The sequence below is a fragment of the Eleginops maclovinus genome, chromosome 7 (assembly GCF_036324505.1).
Source record: "Eleginops maclovinus isolate JMC-PN-2008 ecotype Puerto Natales chromosome 7, JC_Emac_rtc_rv5, whole genome shotgun sequence".
NCBI classification, from domain to species: Eukaryota; Metazoa; Chordata; class Actinopteri; order Perciformes; family Eleginopidae; genus Eleginops; species Eleginops maclovinus.
In genome coordinates, this window is record NC_086355.1 from 19,225,177 (window position 1) to 19,241,168 (window position 15,992).

Below are 15,992 nucleotides of genomic sequence, written 5' to 3' on the forward strand. Positions count from 1 at the left end.
CTACGTGAAACTTCTCACAAGATCTGTGAATTATCTTCATTTTGAAGTGAACTGTCCCTTTAATCTGAGAAGTAGCTTATTTACAAAATGTCAAAAAAATGTCCACAGTCTACTAGTTTGAGCACAGATCCATCCTGGTTGATGTCTGGCACAGCACTTTGAATGGTGATAAGGCAACATCTGTGCAGCAGATACACTGTTTAACTCTGAAGTCAGTCCAACTCACTTTGCATTATTTGAACATAACAGGAGTAGACTAAAAGTGTGAGTCACCATTTATATATATGCGGTCTATGGTCACCATCTGAGCATGGCATCATTGATGTGAAGAGGCAGATTCCATTTTCTTCTGTCACAGAGAAAAAAATTACAAACTTCCTCTCCCAGTCACACAATCACGAAGAGACACATTACATAACGTGATACTTTATGGAAACAATGAGCTTCTGTTTGAGCAGTAAAATCCTCCATTATTTGAATATGGGAAAGACTTTTCTGGAGGTTGATACAAATGAGTAGGCAAATAGAGTCAAACACATATTTGTATATTTAAATGTGAGTGCTGAGAAAAATGTTTCTGTTTTACAGTCTTTTATGATACGTTTGTGGGACTTCTGCATTATCCCTTTAATAACAGTGCACATACTGGAAAATACATATATACATTAACTATGCCTGGCTAATTAACTCTATTAAAGTTTTTGTCTTTGTGCGTTTAAAAGCCAAATCTATGACATCCACTGATACGAGGTTTTAAAGAACGCAAGATCTTATCAAGATAAGACATCAAATGAAAAACAGATTGATATAAAAACATATCACTCGAGGCAGAGCATGCTGAGGGGAGAGATTTGATTTCATGGGATGGGAAGGTAATGTGTTCCCTCAATGATCTTCCAGACAAAAGCACCATGTTTGTAAGAGATCCGAATGAAACTCTGTTCTCATACAGCTGCAACAACAGATACAGAGGAAGGCTCGGATTCACCAGATGGTGCCATGTTTATTTTTTTTCTAATGAAACCTTGAGCTGTTGCACATGACGTCACCTAGCATTTGTGATGAGTCGCCATTAAATGAACACTATCATGAAGAACATACAAAGATGTTACCTTCTGTTCTCAAAACATGTTTTTATCTTCACTTTTGTTTTTCAAATAAAATTGAAAGGGGGTATAGCTATGTACAACCAAACCTTCAATAAGACAGTAAAGACTTAAAGTGCTAAGACAAAAGACAAAAGACAAAAGACAAAAAAACACAGACAACACCCAAACAGGACAACACACTGGTTGAAACCTGTCAATCACAACGTAGCCACACCTTAAAACATACCCTGCCTTATTGTTAAAGTCTAAATTGAAACATAATTTACTAAATGAACACCATGCTCTGTTGAAGAAGACTTGACACTAAAGATTGAGACCATAACATTATAGGGAAAATGTTTACTGAGTTAAAAAAAAAACCTCATACATCTACATCTACAGTATTTGCAACCAGTTGAGGCGCCCTCTGTTGGCTGTTAGACAGAATGCAGGTTTAGAACCTTCCGGCTTTGCTTCACTTTTAAGACCTGATTGTTAATCGTCATTTGGATGCAAATACACAAAAAATAGTAAAAAAAAAAAAAACACCAAAAAGAAGACATAAACTTTATTTGACCAGTAAACTGATTACAACATAATATCTCTGAAATAGTTGTCAGGTCATGCATATAACTAAATGGCAATTCATTTGTTGTAGTTGCATAGGACATATATAGGACATAAAACATGCTGCAGTGAACTGCATGGATCAAGATAAAAGTAAACGTTATAACCTGTTTTGATCAGTCATACAGTCTATTTTAACAAAGGTATCATTCACATACACAATTTTGGTTAAATTATATGGTATGGCTGGTAGTGAAATAGCTCAAAGTCAAAAGATAAAAAAACTTGCTTCTCATGTGCAACCAGGTGCAGAACAGACAAACTAGCCAACTCAAAATCTCCTGCATTTTTCTCTGACCATATCTGACCATGGCCTCAAGTCACGCTAACAGCTACCCATTGCCCAACTAAAGGCTGAACATTTCTGCACTGCCCACACTAAAGCGTGTTTGTAATAAATGTCTCCCTGACTAAGATTCAAAACCTAAGAAAGAGACCAGACCGCACAGATGAGGGCATTTGGGATGTTTTTTTGTTTGTGAGAACGAGGATAAAGAAAAAAGAGCACAGGATTCTGTCAGAGCAGATCTTCCAGTGGTGGGGAAATGTTGCTGAGAGCATTTACACACAAACAGAGAGGGATGCTACAACAACAGGCCTGACACGCATCACAAACACGAATAATGTGAGACTAACAAAGAATCTGAGGAATTTATGGGATAATGTAATGTAAAAAAAGATTGTGCTTTAAGATACAAAACTCGTAAGGCAAGTAAATCAATCCAGTGAGTTTGCAATGTCATATAGAAAGACAATAGCTGTCACTGACAAACTGTGAAGCTATCTGAGAATATACAGACAAAAGTGTGAGTTCAACATCTCTGAGAATTGAAAAAAAAATAATCAAAAAAGCCTAAAGTTCCCATCACATATAAGACCGGCTGTATCTACGGGAGGAAAAAAACTTGGTGAGGGATGGGCTTTTTTAGGCAAAATGAGGAGAAGTGTTACAAAGCCATGACAAACTTTAAAAACACATGTTCTTCTTCCCATATGGCACAGATCAGATCAAATAATATGGTAACCAGGGAAAAGGCAGTATATTATTTGATATTTTCAAATTAGTTCTGGGCCAGCTTTGCAGGTTCAAAGGCAGAAATCAGTCAGTGTGATTTAGCTCTAAATACTGATGATACTGAAATACTGAAGTTTTTCAGTTTTCTCTGTTTTATATCTATGTTGATTGAGGTATGAGTCTGCTCAGGTTTGTGTCAAATGTTTATTCAAATGCACGTAAAGCACAGTAATTACATCTGTTTTCTAAGGATTGATAACTCTCAGATTTCTTGTGTTAATTTAGCCTTAGTGAGGTGTATGAAGATAATTAACAACAATTAGAGGAATCAGAAGGACAGCCTGAAGAGAGAACATTTAAGACTGAATATAAAGAGGCCCAGGCTGTGACGAGACCTTTAAGCCTGACAAGATGAAAATGTCTCAGAATAATTAAGTCTTTTTGGGTCAGACTTTTGTCTCCAGCAGACAGCAGACTTGTCTCAGCTCTCACGGATTGGACTTTTTCCTTTCTTCAGTCAAATATTGAACAGTTATACAATATAATGTATATATATGCAGTGTGGCATTATTTGAGCTGTTGTGTGCAGTGTTGGGAAATGTAGTTTGAAAATTAAGTTAAACTATTGACAGATTGACGATGTACTGTACTTCTAGCGATTTTATTTTAAAATAAAACACCAAAAAGCTAAATAAATACTATCAATTGAGTTTATTTAATGAAATGCACACATTCACAGGTCATATTGTGCATAACCCAAAGTGAAATAAAAGAACTCCCCTAAAAAATTACTGACTTGCACCATTTTAAACTGACTTCATGTATGTTAATTACAGTTAAAGCAAAAGTAATATAATCAAAAAATACTGTAAATTTCCTTTTAAGTCTCTACATTGCTTGTTTTTGATCAAATGTCTCCCTCTAGTGGTATTATAAACAACGGCCTCTCCTTTTTCAAAGTGAAAATGAATGATTACACATATCAGAACCATATTAAAGTGTAGCTACTGATTTCACATATATTCACATCCTCACTTTGCCCCTCATACTTTTTAATATATGTTTACTACAACCATTGTTTTCCCAATCTCTTGTGTTATTTTTTTGAATCTCTCCCACTTTTGTGTTCTCTCAATCCATTTGCCAAGATATTGGTATAAGTCACCAGAGGTGGGAATAAGTACATTTAGTCAAGTTCTGAACTTAAGTAGAATTTTGAGATACTTGTAGTTTACTTGAGTATTTCCATTTAATACTACTTTGTTGTTCCACTCCACTACAATTCAGAGGTAAATTGAGGACTTTTACCCGACTACATTTATTTGATTTCTTTTGTTACTTTGCAGATTTAGATTAATGATTAAATATAATCAACAATAAATTCACAAGCTACCCTGCAGTATACAAAGTCACTAAAACTAGCTGCACCGTTACCAGCTTTGATAACACATGCATCAATGCATCAATAATTATAATCAAAACCCATCATATTGGCCCCGGTCGTGGCGCAAATGGCTGGGGCACCTGCACCGTACACCAGCGACCCGGGTTAGATTCCCGACCCGTGGTCCTTTCCGGATCTCACCCCGACTCTCTCTCCCACTTTCCTGTCACTCTCAACTGTCCTATCCGATTAAAGGCAAAATGCCCCAAAAATATGTTAAAAAACAAAAACAAACATATCATATTATTCTGAAATGGACCAATTCGCAAAATAAGAACTAAAACTATAGTAGTTTAAATGTATTTTGATGCTGATACTTTTTTACTTTTTTTGAGTATCATTTTGAATGCAGGACTTTTATCTGCAGCATAGTATTCCTACACTCTGATACTTCTACTTTTACCTAAGTGCAAGATCTGAGTACACATTCTATCTCAGTTTTTTAATAACTGGAGGGTAAAAACGACAATAACACCAAACTAGCTGTTCCCAGGGTCCAGTATAAACTAGGTTAAGCTAAGCCACGCTAAACTAAGCTAAATAACAGCTTCTTCCAGCTTCTCATTTAGAATTAATTAACAAGAATAGGATTTCTTTTCTCATTTAGCTCTCAACAATAACATGCATAGGAGTAAATACCAACATTTTAAACTATTACATTTAAAGAAGTGGCATTTGTTACTAGAGCGTTCAAGTAACATGAAAATCACTTAATGCTGTAAGGGAGGTGTCAAACAGATTGCTTTACAAAGGGAGAGTTGACAGCAAAGTTTTTCTTTTACTTTTTGGAACCTGTGAGTGCTGGCAGCAGTCATTCAGGCTTCCTGTGGTTTGCAGGCCAGGAGGCAGTAATATTTTACAGACACCTCCACCTCCGTCTCTGCAGAGGACACCTTCATCAGGGACATCAACCTGAGGAGAATGCAGTTCATCTTTCAGTCAAAGGGTGTACTGGGAAACCTTATTCAAAACCTTACCTGCCAATTATGTCATTTTTAAAGAAACATGCATGATAGGGACAGACTTAATGTTATCTGGACTACAAATTCCGATAGCAAAAGTAACTGTAAAAAGTTACAAAAAAGTAACTATCATTTAAAATAGGGCCTACTTTTGTTGCTATAGTTACACTGTGAAAGATTAGGTCAAATTAAAAACAAGTAAATCACTCCTCTCAGGATGCCAATTTTGTAAATTGTGATTTAAGTAATAATTGTTTTACTAATGATGATATATGGAGTTTTGATTCCTTTGTATTAATCAAATGTTTGGAGCTTTGTCACTGTTTAGTAATAAGAGGAAATATGTTCAATGTTTGATTTTGAAATAACTTAAAAGTTACTACCAACAAAAACACAATTTAAATTATAAAAGGCTCATTAACTGTGTACTCAGTAAGTTACTATAATTTGATGATAATTTACAAGATGATTAGTGACACGTGCACATTTTAGCTGAGTTCTGAAGTTAAGTTCAGAACTAAAATACATTTGCACATTTGACCCATTAACCTTTTCCAGACTAAATAAACTCACTAAGCCCTGCTAATAATACTTTTCACAGAGCATTGTCGAATGTGTGATGTGCACACATGTATATTTTACTTTATGTATGTATAGTAGCATTTGCCATATACCTGTGAAAGATGTCCTGAGACAGGGCACTGGCTTTCTGTGGGTCTTCTCTCACCAGAGTCTGATAGCTGGAGAAAGACTCCACGAACCCCATGAAGCTGGAAAGAGGCATGGACCTTTTCACACGCACACTCTCATGCCTGTAATAGAATTTGACACACAGTCAGTACGGTATCAACCATGGATAATTTTCCACTCTAACCAACACATGCACCAAACAACTAAAAACAAGCTCTTACCACTCCTTGTCAGGGTAAGGGAGGGACTTATAAGCCTCTCGGTAAAATTCAATCGAACCGGTACCAAGGTGGGCACTGCGGTAAGGAACCAAGGCTGCATAGAACTGGTACAACCAAGAGACAGGAAGTTAGGAGATTCTTCAACACTATCAATGGCATGGTATAGCGCATGTCTTACAGATGAGTTTGCTTCAGCTATTTAACACTTCATAGAACTTTAATACCTTTCTATGTGTGCACATGTTCTACTTGTTTTAACACTTTAATGTTGACTGCCATCAACTCATTGTTTTTGTAACCTAACTGAGTGCAATTAAGATCCACTAGATGATGCCATTGTTCATTTTAAAAGTTACTGTGATTGTTTCTGGACAGAAAATTCACTGATGAAGTCTAGTATAAACCAGAATAGATGCAATAAAATAAGGAAATAAAGAGAACGTGTAAGATGTTCTTTGTACTTTTGTAGTTTTTTTAGAAAGCAAATATATCTCAATCTTAGTGTTAACAGTTCCATTGTTATTGACTGTGCCTAACCTGACTGAAACCTGCCTCTTTAAGTTTGATCGTTTCAGCTAAATATTAATTAATTTGCTTTAATTTGATTTAATTGAATTCAAGGAACTACTTAGAAATGATCTAACTAGGAAACTGACTTTGAACATGGTTTAACTATTGAACTCTAGCCTCGCCTTGTGTCTGGAAAACTACATTTTGCTAACTAACAGGAAAGAACAGGAAGCACAGGAAGGGGCCATGTGGTTTACACTTTGGAAACAGTTGTTGATGAGCTAAAAGTAATCTATTGTCTGTTATGCTGTGGTAGTTATGGAGTTTGCATATGTAATCACAAGTTTTGTTTTCATTTTTAGTTTGTTTAGTACTGTGTGATTATAGCATTGTAAGACTTCCTTCCCATTTGAAAAAAGCTACACTGAAACATTGACTGTAATTAAATGTTTTATGTCAACAGAATTCACAAAACTGTATTAGGTTAATTGAAATCAATAATATTAAGTTGAACTTAATATGTTTTATTTAAACTTAATCATTTTGCTTTCAACTAACTTAATACAGTTGTGTGAAATCTGTTGACATAATACATTTAAGTAGTCAGTCAACGTTTCAGTGTTTTCAGTATAGGGACTGTTAACCTAATGGAGATAGTAAACGGAGAGGGGGGTTAAAACAAAGAAGGGGCTTCTTTTTTTATGATTGAGTTTGTTTGGAGTTAGAGTTAGGGTGTATGAAGATTTTTGTTATCCATTCAACTTTTTGTATCTTGAAATGTTATTTTACTGTGAAAACAAAACTAATTGTATTTTGCTAAATACGACCCTACTTCCAGTTCCTCCAAATCTTAGGGTATCAGCTTAGTTTAAAAGTAAGATAAGAAACGGCCCTCCTTAAAAAAGGCTAACATTACACATCGGTTTGGCTTGAAACTGCTATGATTAAGCTAATATCATGCTCATGTTAAAGAATTAAGTTTGATTTTGACAAAACTTGGTATTTAAGGTTATTTTGGTTTTGATGTTGTGCTGTATTACTTGTGCTTTCCTTGGGAAGTGACATCAAAGCTGTAATGCAGATTGTACGGGTTTCGAAATCTGCAATCTAAAATGGGAAAAACTACAATATTGTGTGCATGTAATCTGTCATGGCGTACTGGGTCACTTTAATACAACCCTTGTTAATGTAGTAAGTAACACCTGTTCCTCGATGCTAAACAGCCCTAAATGTATCTCTAGCTGAGGAAGTGAATGCACTTGTTAGCACCTCTTGGCAGATTTGGTTGAGTGTTTGAGAGCAGCAGTCAGGGTAGCTGAGTTCCATGTCCATGGAGTAGTTGAGCAGAGCCATGCAGCCCCGGGGCTTCAGGACTCGGTGGGCCTCCTGCAGGAAACGTGGCCGGTCAAACCAGTGGAAGGCAGACATGGCTGTCACCAAGTCCACTGAGCTGTCAGCCAATGGCAGCTCCTCAGCAACACACTGTCTGAGGTAAAAACAGCCGGGTCAAACTTTAACCCTTGCTGACAGAATAATGCCAGGGATTCATCCTTGCCAAAATGTTGGACTTAAAGAAATAGAACACTACATATGCAGAAAATTTAGTTGTATATTAAACTGGGCCTACAATAATGTGTTTGGTGGCCTAAAGCGCCATTTATAAACATGCTTTTTACTGGTGCATTCAGTACCATGCTTTAAAAAAGTAATATGTCATCATAGTTTAAGTGTTCACAGAGATTTAACATAGGTTAGCTAACTGGGATTACACAAAGATTCATTCACTATTTTTATGTTTATTTTTTATTAACAGGCTGATTTCTCTTTCCTAATAATACCTTCGATTAAAGTTAATGTAATGAGTATTTTCAGACTTATTTTTTAAGACATTTAGGAGAGTTCTGTAAACTTTTACTATCAAGTTTAAAATCATAATACTCAGTAAGGCTAGCCACCGCCTGAATGTCATTGCTTCTAAAGTAGTTCTATGGTAAGAATTGCCTCTCAGCAGTGTTGTGGGTGACGCAGAGTACTCTAATTACTTTTATCGAGTAACGAGTAACGTAACGCGTTAGTTTCGTGCGTTCGGTAATCAGTAACTTAGTTTTTTGTTTTTTTTAAAGTAAAATCCCGACTGCAGCCTGCTTTTTGTCAGACAGTTCTGTGCCACCTGCAGATGTGAGTGTCTCGAACCCCCGGCAGTTCAGCTATTAGGCTATATTTGTAATTTGCCTGCTGTGCCAGTGAGCGATTTTATTGTTCCATTTTATTCGGCATTTTTGTTAGATCGTTGATTGGTCGTTAATTTATAAATGGATCTGAATCTGCAACCTGTTTACCTCAGATTCTGTTTACGTGCACGTAAATGTATGCACTTTCATAACTGCATCATATCGGCTACCTGGGCTGGGTACCAAACGTTAGGCAACTCCTGAATTTTGATCACAATCACGTTCTGTGATTTAAAAAAATAAAACAATAAAATGCTATGTGGCATATAACTGACTGTCTTTCTTGTTATTGTTATCCTGCAGAGTTAATTTGGTTGGATGATGGTATTCATTGTCAGGACGTCTCGGTGCATTTAAAGTAGGCTGTGTGTCTGCGTCAGTTAAGCTGCAGCATGTGCGAGGCGCTGCAAACGGCTTTTAATTTTCGGTAACGCAGGAGTACTCTAACGCGTTACTTTTATTAATAGGTAACGCTGTAACGTAACTGATTACTTTTAATTGATAGTAACGTTGTAACCTAATTAACTACTTTCCAAAGTAACTATACCCAACACTGCCTCTCAGTGAGGCGAATGTCCTGAAAGATACCACGTTGTTGCCACGGTTTTGCTGCTTGCTTTACCACAGTATTTTAAAGGGACATGTGAGCAGAAAGGTATTTAGTTGATTGCAATTTATAACAGAAACAATAGATGCAGCAAAATGCTTTGTACTGTCCCTTTAAGATAGCAAGAACAGCAACTGCTACAGAGTTTTAGCCACAAAAATAAAATTGTGAAATAAAGACTTCCCCAAGTTTCTTGAAGGATTTTTCAAGTAAGTGCTTCATTCTGATATTTTATACAATTTACTAGTATAAATACTTATTCTACAATATTGTACCTATTTTCAATGGCTTACATACAACATACATTCATCGTAGAAGTGCACACTGAGTGTCTAGTGTGATTATTAACTGCACTGGGATTTATTCTGCAAGGTGAAAGTACACTTATTTGGACTTTGACAGGTACTTGCAGCATCTTTTAATTTGCCAAAAAGGACACAAAAGCATTTCTGGCAGAAGTAAAATTCCCAGCAACGAAATGTAAAATGTAGCATTTAAAATTGCTTTGCTAATTTCTGATTCATTTGAGTTTTAATATCATATTTTATTCAGTTAAAATATATATGATGTGCAAACAGCATAAGATAGTTCCAAACTTTTTTTTTTAAGGTTTTGAAAATGTCTTACTTGTATGACCAACCCTGTATTATATGCAATCATAAATTACAGAATCATCATTATTTATTGTGTATTTTACAGTCCTGTACTGATAGGACACTGTATTTCTTCCTGCATGACCAACTTTTACCAGACAAGGGTCCCATTGTTCTTTCTTTTGCAAAGATTCAATAGGCTACTTTGCTTGTGATGTTTATTTAAAACGGGGGTTTGTCTTGCTTGATTGCACAATCTTTAGCCAGGGAAATACAATTATGTTGAATGAGATTCAAAAGAATACATGCATGTCTTTCATTTCTTCCTATGCAAGCTCCAACTCTAGATAAAACAAAAACATCTATGTGACCGTAGGCTGATTCATGCTTACTTGTAAGTGATGTTTGGCTCTTTGGCATGCTGCAAAGCCATTTCCACCTGGGCAGGGCTAACGTCTGTCGCCACCACAGAGGCAAAGTGTTTGGCCAGCAGGACGGTGCCCTGTCCTGAACCGCAACCCACATCCACCGCCAGCTCAAAGGGATGTCCTTTCTGACAACATATTAAGCATGTTAGTCTAAAATAATAACACAGCCATGATCACCACCATCTTTTTTCCATTTGTACTTACATGCTTTTCCAGGAAGTCAAGTACCTGTTGTATGAGATTAGCTGCTGGAGAGATTCTGAACTTCCAATAGGAAGAAGCATGGTCTTTGCCCTCAAACAGACGGCAAGTCATAGCTAGTTGCTGCCTCTGTCAATAGCTGTAGCATAAGATGAAAAAAGTACAGCAATCTATTTTATGTTCTGTTGTTTATTGGATAAAAGGAGCTAACTGGCAGTCACACACACACAAACACTGAAAAGCAGAAGAGTGAAACAGTGGACAGAGGGGAAAAGGGGCGGCCACAAAGTGCAAGGCCTCATGGTTTGTTTGTTAATGAAGGCCTTTAAAGAGACAGCGCCAAACTCTTTTACATGCTCTGGTTTCTAACTTTTTTCGACAATGCTGTGTTTTCCGACGTAATCCATGATAGTTACGTTGAGTGGGAATCAATGTCAAGCTAAAAGGTCTGTTTGAGTAATCGGGTCAGCTTATGTGATTTTCTGTCAGAACCAATGGGAACCCTGTGGAGAGGATGGGGGTGAGGTACCAGTGAAATGTGTACAAGAATGTTGTTATAACAGCATCCTGTGTGGAACTGTCCTCATTCTAAATCTGCGGGCTGTTCAACCTAATGGTACTCTTTAACTAGTAAACTGTAAAACAATGTTAGGGGTCAGCAGAATTAGGTTTAGTCCAATTCCTGGTGTAAAAGGCAATACATTTAAATTACAACAATCGTTTTATCGGCCAATCATCTAAAACGTAAGCCGCCTTACGTTTGTGATTTTAAGTAATCATACTTCAGGGTTAGTAAGCGTTTCTTGTTTGCTCTGGTTTCAAATGGACACCAAATAAATTAATGATGAACTTTGAATGCATCATGAAGATTTTCCTTTTGTGAGAATAGCTTTATTTGAAGTAATTCCATTCATTTTCCAATGTACTTTTGTGCAAGTTTCTTTAAAAACAGAATTACGCAATCTTGAAGCTGAATGTGAGATTACTGAGTCGAACAACAGTGTTTTTTAATGTCAACTTATAAAATGTTTTGTATGCGTTATCTGTTCTATCAAAAGGTCAATGTGTCACTTCAATGTTTTCCATAACTAACCCCAATGGTGTTGCATAATAAGTCACATAATAAACAGAGCGTTCATACGTGACACAAGCCGTTATAAGTGGTCAATAAGTTTACTATTTGAAAGACACTTAATGATAATAGTTGTTTACCATGACAATTTTTTATGTCAACACCAAAAAATAAACCAGCATTTACCCAATATTCCTTAATATTTGTTGGATCTTTCTGTTTTACAAAAACACAACTCTAATGGATATTAATCCAAAAAAACGAATTAAGTTTTGCAAAATTGGCCAAAGTAGACTAGGCTACTGCCAGAAGATCCTTAAAATAGAGTCACATTTCAACATTAGGCATTTATCCCAAAAATCAAATGCATTCACATGGACATTCTTTTTTGCCAACACTTGTTATTAGCAAGATAAATTCTGTAAAAAAAAAAAAAACACTAAAAAAAAGAGAAAGAATAAAGAAAGGGCAAAAAAGTCGTTAGAACAAGTAAAGAAGCTTGGCTAAAAAAAGATCACTTCCCATTTGAACCAAAGCATCTTAGCACCTCTTCCATGAAATAACAAAGGTAGGTATGTAATATTTCAAAATAACCTCCAGGTTATGTAATCGCTCAGGGTTCAGCAGCTCTAATGGGTAACAATTTGAGAGTAAGATTCACCGCAAAAGCAAAACTTGCAGACCGGAAAAAGACAGTAGACGCTTGGTCCATTACGTTTTCAGTAAATAATCTGTTAACTGGTCTAAACACTGTGTCTATAGATTATATTTTGAAGGGGTAGTTCAGAATTTTGGATATAAGACCTCATTGCCAAGTTAGCCAGTGTGCTATTTATCAGTGGAGACTGTTCTCAACACGTTTCATCCAGTCCTTCTAGTTGCAGAGTTCACTGCTGCTAGGCTAGCACAAGTCAATGGTTTCTGCTAGCCTACCAATAAAAACAGTCTTACCCACTCCACAGTACACCCAAATAAATTAAAACTAGCTAGCCTAGCACCAGCGAACTCTGCAACTAGAAGGACTGGATGAAACGTGTTGAAAACGGTCTCCACTGATAAATAGCACACTGGCAAACTTGGAAATTAGGTCCTATTTCCAAAATTCTGAACTACGCCTTTAAGTCTGGTCAAAGGTGATCCACATGCATTACAAAAGACAATCACTGAGTTCAACTCGAGGAAAGAAAATAGTTGATTTACGAATATCCACATTTAACAAGAGCACTCGATCAGTAAGTAACATCTAAGGCTCACTCAAACACACACAACCAATGCCACATGGTTGATTATAGTGGTTTTGATGCCAGGACACAGTAATATTCCAGTTCCTGCTTCATTTCCGTGTCAGGAGACATGACTCCCATCTCCTCCAGAAACCTGTGAATCGGTGCAAGTCAGTAATTATTAATATCCTTAAAGTAACAGACATTTACGATTCATGTGTGTGTATGAATAGATTACCTGTTCTGAGTATGAAGCAGCAGGTTTTCAGCCCTCTGGGGATCTTTCTTCTTGTAAGCTTGGAAACTGGAAATGGACTCAATATAACCGATCAGGTTCCTGACAGAGGTGGACGAGTTCGACTGAAGGCCTTCAATCCTGTTATATCAATGTATTAACGTATGTAACTGTAGGACAATTAAAGAATACTGCCGCATAATAAAACATCTTTGACGTTTTGACTTTGAAATGATCATTAATTCAAGAAAACAAAGTAAGCATATTTCTGATCTAAGGATTTCAGCTCTGAAACAGTAACTGCATTTCTTTGAAGACAATTTAATACTGTATCTGTGAAATTGCATAGGTGTGTTTGGATCTATGTTGGTATTTACCTTTCTTTGTCGGGAAAAGGGATGGCTGAGTAGAGTTCTTCCAGCTTGCTAAAAGCCACAGCTACCTGATTGCTAGTGTATGGCAACATTACCTGCTTCACCTGTAAATATAACAAGGAAAGGTTTTTGAAGTGCAGGGCTGGAGATGGGAGGGGGTTTAGCTTAGCTTAGCATTTAGACAACGCAGTTGGAAACAGCTTGGACGTCTCTGTAGGTAGTTTCAAAATGTGTCTACAAACACCTGTAAAGCACACAATTTATGTATTTTGTTTGTTTACTTCATTACACAAAGGGAAGTGTTAATAATAATTGGTCATGGGGGAGTTAAGTGGTGTAACTAGTATGTCTTGACCAACAATGAAAAATGGATTTCCATAATACTGGCCAACATCTTTAGCTACATTGCACAGGTTGCCAGATTTGTGATGGTACTAAACAACCTCAACAACAAATACTATGCCCTGGCTTATTTTCCTTCTTTCTGGCCATATGTATCCCCCTGCTTCAAGCCATTACAGTCTTCTATCAGCTCTTGCCTTTGGTGTTGGTGATACTGCAACGCAAAGCTGTGCAGTGCTCATGAAAATAGAGAAACCTACCTCTTCACATATCTGGTTGAGTCTCTCTCCACAGTCCTGGTAGTGAAGTCTGGGGAAAAAGCAACTGTAGCCCAGCAGAGCAACGCAACCACCTGGTTTTAATACCCGACATGCCTCAGCCAAGAACCTGGACTGATCAAACCAGTGGGCTGCTGATGCTGCTGTTAGCAAGTCCACAGAGCCATCTGGGAAAGGAAGGTCCTCCGCTGACCCTTTCCTGCATGTGCAACAGACAGGTCTCACTTGTACCTACGGAGGTCTCAATATCAGAAATGTTGTAGTTGATACCAATAAAAGTGAACATACACCACGGTAAAAACCTAAACAAACAAAATCCAAGTATTCTCAAATGCACTCTTTTCTCACTGTTAAAAAGTTAAATAGGTCATAATTCCTTTTCATATACTGTATATTGTTATATTGTTTTGAAAACCAACCATTAGCCTTAATGCACCCTCGTCTAACTCTATAGAACCTTGTTGCACATTAGTTAAATGCTACCTTTCTTCTGCCAAATTCAACACTGATTTGATGTTTACAAAGTCGTATTGTCAGCAAATAAAAGTGTGCATTCCCTAGAAACATTAATAGGAAGTTTACTGCTTCCCAAACAAATGTTCTATAGGCTGTTCGATAGTATCAAATCTTTGGGGTACAACACGAAACAAGTACTCGCACATTTTCAGAGTTTTGATATCAATTTGGAAAAGTATCAGTTCTCTTGACATTCCTACTTGCAACTTCAAATTCTTCATTTTGTAAAGGCTTATTACGTCCAAAAATAAGGAGCATCTCACACACTCCTACCTGTAGGTGATGTTGGGATACCCTGGCACACCTTTGGCCTCCTCCAGTTGACTCTCGCTGATGTCGATGCCCTCCACTGCCTGGAAATGCGGTCCCAGTAGCCGGGTATTCTGACCTGTTCCACATCCCAGATCCACGGCAAGCACATGTGGCTTTCCTTTCTGAACAACAAAGTGGTCAATATGGTGAATATTGCAGGTTTTTGCAAATACTGAATGGACTGATATTTTGTGTATTCTTACCTTTTTATCAAGGTTTTGAATAATAATGTTGATGAGCTCGTCTGGAGGCGTAAATCGATACTTTTGGTAAATAGAGGCATGATCCTTCCCCTCAAACAACCTGTATGCCATGGTGGTGCGTTTCCGTCTTCTTCGGTTGCTATGTGTTGCCCTCTCAGATATGCTCCGAAACAGTGTCCTTCGTCGTCTATTTTCTCTTTCAGTCTCCTGCCTGGTGTGCCCTTAGTTTTATTTGCCTTTAGCCTCTTTTAATCTCTTACCTCGCACCTTCTAATCTTCCTGCTTATTGCACTTCAAACAGCATTTGACTTTTCACCTACCTCCTGAAGCATAGACAAACATGGAAATAATCCCGGAGGTAAACAGTAACTACATAAATCAACTAGCTGTTTAAAAAATGGTAGCACAAATACATGTACAACTTCGTAGGAAAAAATGTCTTACAAGGTGTTGAGTAGTGGAATAATGACCAAAGCGGGTCTAGTTCAAACTGAACACTCTGTAACACAGCAGTTTACAAAGGTAACGGTGATAAAAGTTGAACATGCACTCGATCTATCCTCATTTATTCCCTTACCGGAAACACAGCGACTAGGACTTCAAAATAAAAGAATTTCCTGCAAGGATTACAAAATTAAATCAGTTATTAAATGCAAACAAAAAAACGTCCCCAGGACGTCCCCTAAAGGTGCTCTCTGAACATCCGCTAAACGGAATTGTGTAGGGTTCCCCTAAGGTTCTGGGGACGTTATTGGGGACGTTCAAATAACGTCCCGAGGACGTTAAAGGGACTTTCCAGGGACGTTTGGGGAAAGTCTTC

General features: G+C 37.2%; 2 protein-coding genes across 3 annotated transcripts; both read right to left on the minus strand.

Annotated features, from left to right (window-relative positions):
* Window positions 1-1,641: 1,641 nt before the first annotated feature.
* LOC134867218 (putative methyltransferase DDB_G0268948) lies at window positions 1,642-11,275 on the minus strand. Of its 2 annotated transcripts, XM_063887621.1 has the most exons (7): window positions 10,621-11,275; window positions 10,381-10,541; window positions 7,827-8,043; window positions 6,048-6,151; window positions 5,811-5,948; window positions 4,957-5,086; window positions 1,642-4,355 (listed from the first exon to the last, which is right to left on the minus strand). In XM_063887621.1, exons 1-6 carry the CDS (start codon window positions 10,729-10,731, stop codon window positions 4,990-4,992), a joined length of 828 nt encoding a protein of 275 aa, XP_063743691.1. In that variant the 5' UTR covers window positions 10,732-11,275; the 3' UTR covers window positions 1,642-4,355; window positions 4,957-4,989. The 2 variants fall into 2 exon arrangements, with proteins under 2 accessions (XP_063743691.1, XP_063743690.1); XM_063887620.1 differs by having other exon boundaries at window positions 1,642-5,086.
* A 207-nt stretch (window positions 11,276-11,482) lies between these two features.
* Window positions 11,483-15,755, minus strand: zgc:162396 (uncharacterized protein LOC555292 homolog). The gene is made up of 6 exons (XM_063887622.1): window positions 15,173-15,755; window positions 14,931-15,091; window positions 14,124-14,340; window positions 13,525-13,625; window positions 13,151-13,288; window positions 11,483-13,066 (listed from the first exon to the last, which is right to left on the minus strand). The coding sequence occupies exons 1-6, from the start codon at window positions 15,281-15,283 to the stop codon at window positions 12,976-12,978; spliced, it is 819 nt and encodes a 272-aa protein (XP_063743692.1). The 5' UTR covers window positions 15,284-15,755; the 3' UTR covers window positions 11,483-12,975.
* Between the last annotated feature and the right edge of the window lie 237 nt (window positions 15,756-15,992).

Excerpts from the sequence above, each read along its gene's own strand:
- zgc:162396 (XM_063887622.1), bottom strand. The coding sequence starts at position 15,283 with ATGGCATACAGGTTGTTTGAGGGGAAGGATCATGCCTCTATTTACCAA. Across the intron at positions 13,289-13,524 it reads CCTTTTCCCGACAAAGAAAG|GATTGAAGGCCTTCAGTCGA; the intron begins GTAAATACCAAC and ends TTGATATAACAG. Across the intron at positions 13,067-13,150 it reads CTGCTTCATACTCAGAACAG|GTTTCTGGAGGAGATGGGAG; the intron begins GTAATCTATTCA and ends ACCGATTCACAG.
- LOC134867218 (XM_063887621.1), bottom strand. The coding sequence starts at position 10,731 with ATGACTTGCCGTCTGTTTGAGGGCAAAGACCATGCTTCTTCCTATTGG. Across the intron at positions 8,044-10,380 it reads GAGCCAAACATCACTTACAA|ACAGTGTGTTGCTGAGGAGC; the intron begins GTAAGCATGAAT and ends TTTTTACCTCAG. Across the intron at positions 6,152-7,826 it reads TCAACCAAATCTGCCAAGAG|TTCTATGCAGCCTTGGTTCC; the intron begins GTGCTAACAAGT and ends TGGTTGTACCAG.